Genomic DNA, 7,500 nt, shown 5'->3' with positions numbered 1-7,500 from the left:
TATATATATATAAATATATAAATATATATATTTATATATATATATATATATATATATATATATATATATATATATATATATATATATATATATATATATATATATATATATATAAAAATTATATAAAAATATATATAATTAACTGCTTTGTTGCATTGCTTATTTTTAAGTCACTTAAAAAGAAAACAGAAAGAAAATGACGCCTATTTTTAAGTCTGAAGCATCTAATACATGAGTAAAATATATTAGAAGTCACTTTAAAAGCACCTGCTAAACAAATAAAATAAAATGTACATTTATTTTAAGTCACTTTAGATAAAATAATCTACTAAATAAATGCAATACATTAAATAATTATGCCTATTTTTAAATCACGAATAAATAAAAGCATCTAATAAATGATTGAATATAATACAAATGTTAGGTTAATATATATATATATATAGCAATGTCTGTGTTTTCTTTCTTTCAGCGTTTGCGCTCACATACTTGTGTAAGTTTCAGGCTTCACACACGCATGCTATGACTTCATCATTGCAAACACACACACACACACACACACACACACACACACACACACACACACACACCTTGCGTCTAGCTTTCATGCGTGTTTAAAACAAGCTGCCAGTGCTTTCAGATCCGTCTATAGATGCAGCACAATGAGGTTAGTTTGAATGAGAACACGAGTCAGTCTCACTCCGGCTGCTTCTCCCGGGAAACTAATTGTTCGAGTCCGTAAACGCAGCTGGAAACTCTCGCAGACAATTTTACAAACATTCCTGCCGAAGCTGACGGCTATACTTAGTAAATGAGAAGCAGCGAGCAGACGGCGGAAACACTCACTACACAACAACAGACCATTACAAGTCTTTTTAAATAAAAACTACTTCTAAATAAAAATGTAAATCATGTAAATCTTTTTTTTTTTTTTTTTTATAAAAATAAGCACTATTAGTTTATAAAAGAAAAAAAATGCTGAATTAAAAATTATTTTAAAATAATAATGAAACTATGTAAATAATAATAATTTAATAATAATAATAAAACAAAGTAAATAAAAATATTTATAAAAATATTAGATAAAAAATGAAACATTATCAGATTACTAAATCACAAACGATGCTAAATTATATTTTTAAAATAACGAGATTAGATTAGAAGTGCAAACGTAAATCATTGCAAAATAAAAACAAAACTTAAAATTATAATAAACATAAATTTATAAAATAAACAACTTTACATTAAAACAACCAATAGAAAACACTAACAAAGAATACTTACTAATAAAGTAAATCAAAAAGAAAAAGAAAAAAACTTACTAAAGTAAATAAGTCACAAAAATTTACAAAATTAAAATAAAGACAAACATGGTCTTAAAAAAATACTATTGAAGTCACCAAATCATAAATATAAATCTAAGATAAATAATGGTTTACGTAAGTATATTTGAAAATACAAAAAAACTAATAAAACATACTAATAGTTTTATTAGTTGTGTTATTATTTACATTTAAAATGTACATTTAAAATAATAATAAAAAAAAAGTAATGTAAAATAAATTTAAATATTAGTAAAAATAAATGTAATAAAATTTCAATATTGAGAACACAACAGAAGAAGAAAAGCAAAATATTAAAGCTGTTTCTGTTCACACAACAAAAGCATTACAAAAAAATGATAGAAAACACCATAAAAATATCACAAACCCAGCCACAAAAAAAAAAAAAAAGAAAAAAAAAGTTGACTATTTTAGGCTTTGAAATGTCAAATATAATTGTGACATTTATTATCACCAATCTTTTCCAACAGCAACTACATACCACTTTCTGAAAACGGGCAGCATGAACATTCAACCGAACATCTCCTTTCGAGTTTCAGACAAGAATCAAAAGACAGAGGGCTTTGAAACGGAGCAAAATGGTGTGATTTTGTTGTGAAGCACTGCTTTAAGAGAGAGGATCTCTGGATAGTCCATCAGCTCGAGCCGTTCTTTCTCTTTTCCTGTTGACTTTACTATCACCGGAGCCAGGAAGCTCATAATAATATATTACAAGGGACGCGTCCAAAACAAGCACGGACGCAGAGACCCGAGCAGCATCAGCGCTCTCTGACAGGAAGGTCTAGACCCGTTACGAATTCTCCAGGATTTACATCAGACCCCGAAGCCTTTGAAAACTCGCGCGCTTTACATGTTTACTGGGATCAGAGAAACCACATGAGAGCGTCCTCTGATCTGAACTACAGTAAATAAAAGACGCCTATGAAACGAGGACAAATAAAAACACCCCCCAAAAATAAATACATAATATTTACATGATACAATAACGTAATACAAAATACAATAATGTATAAATATAATACTAGATTAAATACAGTTAATATTAATAAAACAAACTAAAAAACAAACAACAATACATTTAATAATAATAATAATAAAAATAATAATAATAATAATAATAATTAAACAATAAAATATGCAAGAAATAAAATGATGATGATAATAATAATAACAATAATATAAAATCTAAATATAACAAATATTGATGTAATAATAGATTAATATTTAAGTATGAAAAAATATGATTTTGTTTTTTACGATTACCGCTTTAATAATTACAAAATGTATAATATAAAACCATTTTAAATATTTAATAAAATTTCCATAATGTAGTAGTAATAATTACATTTAAATTTAAATAACCGAAATATTAAAGATTATATATATAATACTTATTTAAAATAAAAAACAGCAAAAGGTAATAATGCAATTAATAATTTTAAGGAAAGAAATTAAGAAAATGTGATGCAACAATAAATATTTAAATAAATCAATAATAATAATAACTATTTAAAATATTTAAAGTATAAAAAATCTTCATATTAAGGGTAAAAATATATAATAATAATATATAATATATAATAATAATATATTTTTAAATAAATGAATTTCTAAGACAAAAATGCCAAATGAACTGATAAGAGGACTAGAAGCACAGATCATGCTGAGCATTTTTCAGAGCAATACTCTGCTTTATTTACAACTTCAACTCTATGAATAGCAACTGGTGCAGGCTCTGGTTACCACAGAAAATAATGAAAACTGAAGGGGCGTGATGTAATTATCCATAAAGCACCGTTTATGTGAGCAAACTCAAACAAACAGCAATTATACAGCAGCAGCAGACGAGACAGCAGTCCCACATCAAACACAACACACACGAGTCCTGAACAACTTTTATATTCCTGTTGAATTCCAGCTGAATTACAAGCATGGATTCAAAGATAATGAACAGCCTCTAATAACACACTGAATCTTCTCAGACGTGTGTCAGAGCAGGCTGACTGCAACAATCTGACATCATAAAGCTCTAAAAGCTCGTCTCAGATTCAACCAATAATGGGAGTTTGGGGCGGGACTTCCTGCCTGTCCGACCAATAGAAGGCGACAGAACGGTTCAGGAAACCTTTACTTTTCCAATTAATTGCAAACCAGTTGATTTATCCAGTTAATTCATTACTCAAATAATGCAACAATGTTACGTAATGTGCTTAATGAAAGTACATAAATAAATTAAATACTAACTTATATAATAACTTTAAAAAAGTCATATGTATATCATATTGATATACATTTTCTATTTATATTTATTTTAACTGAATATTACTACTAGTACTACTACTAAGATAAATATATAATATTGAATTAGAATTCATGATTAAATTATTACTGAATAAAATAATAATAATAATAATAATTTTATTATTATTATTATAATTAATTGGTAAATTATTACTGAATAAAATATATATATAATAATAATAATATTATTATTATTATTATTATTATTATTATTATTATTATTATTATTATTATTATTATATTAAAATGTTGTAAAATAAATATTTAATAATAATACATCCATGGTTATATTAGTAAACTAAATCTAAAACCATGAATAAAATAAAACTAATTATTTTCTTTTACATTTCGTTTAATTTGACAATAAAATGGTACTAAATGAACTAAAATGGAAATAAAAATAAAATCTATACAGAAAATAAAAAAACTAGTTTAAAAGTAGTATATTCCTTTAACCCAGCATTAAAACTCTTTCTGAACTACAGATTAAAGCGATCCCTCTGAGAGCAGCGAGGAAACAGAAGTATGAAGAACAGGAAGTAGATTCTGATTGGCCGGTGGAAGCCCCACCTACCCATTGTGCTGCTCAAGCAGGCCACGCCTCTGACCCAAGGCCACCTCACATGCGTTCTCATTGGAGTAGAGGTTGATGGGAGTGTTATAGACTGACGACTGAGGGGCTCCGGGGGCCGGAGCTGGGGCCGGTGCTGGGGCTGGGGGCGGAGCCGTCACTCTCGCCGGGGAGGAGGAGCCAGAGGAGGGTGTGGAGGAGGAGCTAGTGAAGGGGGAGTGGCTGGAGGCAGGCTTGAGGGTGGGGCCGGGCTGCTGGGACGGAGCGGCTGGAGTGAAGGCGGAGGAGGCCGAGGGGATGGAGGCTTTGGGACTGACCGATCGGACCGTGTTAGTCGCCCCGCCGAAGGGCCGAGCCGTCTTATTATAAGCAATACTTGCGGGGCCAGCAGAGGCCCCGGGGGTTTGGCTGATGGGCACAGGCTTTATGATCTCCTGCGGTTCCTCCTACAGAAGTGATCAAACACATGCAGCACACACACACACACACACACACACACACACATGCAGGAGTCCCTCGTTACAGTCATCTGCATGACCAATCGATTACAGGATTAATTCCCTTTTATATTATAGTTAACTGAAACCATACAAGGACTTTTCCATTACTTGAAATACAATGAATAATACAAAAACTTTGCATTGTTCAAACCAGTTATCCTTGTTCAGTTAGTTTGTGTACTAAAATAATTACAACATGAATAAAAATTATAATTATTATATTAAATAAAAATAATGATATTATATTATACTATATTATATAATTACATTATACAAAATACAATTATAATTATTATAATAAAAAATTACGTAATTATATTAATTATTGTATAGTTATTATATGTAATATTGTATTATATAAAAAATAAAAATAGAATAAAAATTTAGAATATAAAAATAAAATTTTTATTTTAAAGTTTTAGTAATTTTGGTGTTTTTTTTTCATGTTCATTTGTTTTATATATATATATGTGTGTGTCATAATCTGTGAATCAATGTTATTTTATGTTGCATAATTTTTTTTTATTAAATGCCTTGAATAATTTTTGTTTTAATTTTTAAGTTTTTCTATAATTATTATTTTAGCGCATCAAGGTAAACTAAAATTAAATGTGTGTTAATTTTTTTAATTAAATATTTTTAGTTTTTTGCTTCAGTTAACTATAATAAATGATACTCTCCTACTAATGGACTGTAACGAGGGGAGCAGAATCCTTCACAGATCTTCAGTGTCATGCAGCAGATCAAACGTGTCCTCACCAGGCGTGACGCAAAGACACAAACAACATCATCTACGGCTGCCTCGTTTATACTCTGTCACAATGCACAACTAAAAAATTATTTTTTAATCTTTGGAATTATCTGATACTATAAACGTCAGGTTGCCTGGTTAGGACACGCATTACGTATAATAATACAGTCTGAAGTTTACATACCTTCGGAGTCTCCACTTTAATGATACTGGAAGATCTGCAAAGACAAAACAGACATTTAACAAAAAAACAATCATCTGTTGAATGAATAAAAGTCAATGTGGAAATAAAGACCCAAGTTTGACTGTGTGTGTGTGTGTGTGTGTGTGTGTGTGTGTGAGAGAGACAGAGAGACAGTGAGAGAGAGAAAGAGTGGGTGAGAGAGCAAGAGAGTGTATGTGTGTGAGAGAGAGAGAGCGAGAGAGAGAGACAGAGAGTGTGTGTGAGAAAGTGTGAGAGTGCGCGAGAAAGCGCGTGAGAGTGTGAGAGAGACAGTGTGAAAGTGTGTAAGAGTGAGAGAGTGTGCGTGAGAGAGCAAGAGAGAGAGCGAGAGAGTGTGAGAGAGTGTATGAGAGAGAGAGGGTGTGAGCGAGAGAGCAAGAGAGTGAGAGAGAGAGAGACAGAGAGAGAGAGAGAGACACAGAGAGAGACAGAGAGAGAGAGAGAGAGAGAGAGAGAGAGAGAGAGAGAGAGAGAGAGAGAGAGAGAGAGAGAGAGAGAGAGAGAGAGAGACAGAGAGAGAGAGAGAGAGAGAGAGAGAGAGAGAGAGAGAGAGAGAGAGAGAGAGAGAGAGAGAGAGAGACAGAGAGAGAGAGAGAGAGAGAGAGAGAGAGAGAGAGAGAGAGAGAGAGAGAGAGAGAGAGAGAGAGAGACAGAGAGAGAGAGAGAGAGAGAGAGAGAGAGAGAGAGAGAGAGAGAGAGAGAGAGAGACAGAGAGAGACAGACAGAGAGAGAGAGAGAGAGAGAGAGAGAGAGAGAGAGAGAGAGAGAGAGAGAGAGAGAGAGAGAGAGAGAGAGAGAGAGAGAGAGAGAGAGAGAGAGAGAGAGAGACAGAGAGAGAGAGAGAGAGAGAGAGAGAGAGAGAGAGAGAGAGAGAGAGAGAGAGAGAGAGAGAGAGAGAGAGAGAGAGAGAGAGAGAGAGAGAGAGAGAGAGAGAGAGAGAGAGAGAGAGACAGAGAGAGAGAGAGAGAGAGAGAGAGAGAGAGAGAGAGAGAGAGAGAGAGAGAGAGAGAGAGAGAGAGAGAGAGAGACAGAGAGAGAGAGAGAGAGAGAGAGAGAGAGAGAGAGAGAGAGCAGAGAGAGAGAGAGAGAGAGAGAGAGAGAGAGAGAGAGAGAGAGAGAGAGAGAGAGAGAGAGAGAGAGAGAGAGAGAGAGAGAGAGAGAGAGAGAGAGAGAGAGAGAGAGAGAGAGAGAGAGAGAGAGAGAGAGAGAGAGAGAGAGAGAGAGAGAGAGAGACAGAGAGAGAGAGAGAGAGAGAGAGAGAGAGAGAGAGAGAGAGAGAGAGAGAGAGAGAGAGAGAGAGAGAGAGAGAGAGAGAGAGAGAGAGAGAGAGAGAATAATATAGTTTGAATGATGACTATTTTGGCTGTTATTCAAGCAAACTGCACCTTCCACTGTACACTACATTACACGGCCATAAATAAAGCAGAAAGCAAACTATGGCATTCAATCCCAGCATCCCTCTGTTCAGCGCTGCCAAGAGCAGGAATAACTACACAAACTGTCTTCACGCCGTAAAACAACGAGCTCGGACTCTGATGAGCCACAATCACGGAGAGAACGAACCCGCTGCAGTGTCTGAGGTGATGTATGAGATTTCCAGATCAATCTTTGGGAGGTTTGGAGGATCTGAGGAGACTAAGACACACGCTCAGCTCTCTTCTGACAGTCAAAGAATGAAAGAAACCACTCCAGGCACATTTCCAGTAAAGCAATTGGCAAAATGCATCATGTCTTTAGATTAGAACACACTAGAAAAGCCTCAATTTAACAGAGTAACTGAAAACAGCGTCATTTCAATCAATAGATGTAAA

General features: G+C 33.5%; 1 protein-coding gene across 6 annotated transcripts in view; it reads right to left on the bottom strand.

The window, feature by feature from the left end:
- The window catches only part of pdlim5b (PDZ and LIM domain 5b), a 73,092-nt gene that overhangs the window by 24,608 nt on the left and 40,984 nt on the right, over positions 1-7,500 (bottom strand). For 4 of the 6 annotated variants that reach the window (XM_043231720.1, XM_043231722.1, XM_043231723.1 and 1 more), the window contains exons 4-5: positions 5,651-5,684; positions 4,219-4,661 (exon numbers count right to left, since the gene is read on the bottom strand). In XM_043231720.1, coding sequence (XP_043087655.1) covers positions 4,219-4,661; positions 5,651-5,684 — 477 coding nt within the window. The remainder of the gene's footprint in view (positions 1-4,218; positions 4,662-5,650; positions 5,685-7,500) is intronic. The other 2 variants (XM_043231725.1, XM_043231726.1) reach the window with 1 other exon arrangement.

The sequence above is a fragment of the Puntigrus tetrazona genome, unplaced genomic scaffold, assembly GCF_018831695.1.
Source record: "Puntigrus tetrazona isolate hp1 unplaced genomic scaffold, ASM1883169v1 S000000401, whole genome shotgun sequence".
NCBI classification, from domain to species: Eukaryota; Metazoa; Chordata; class Actinopteri; order Cypriniformes; family Cyprinidae; genus Puntigrus; species Puntigrus tetrazona.
Note: the sequence above shows the minus strand (reverse complement) of the source record. Positions and strands in the feature narration are given on the sequence as shown.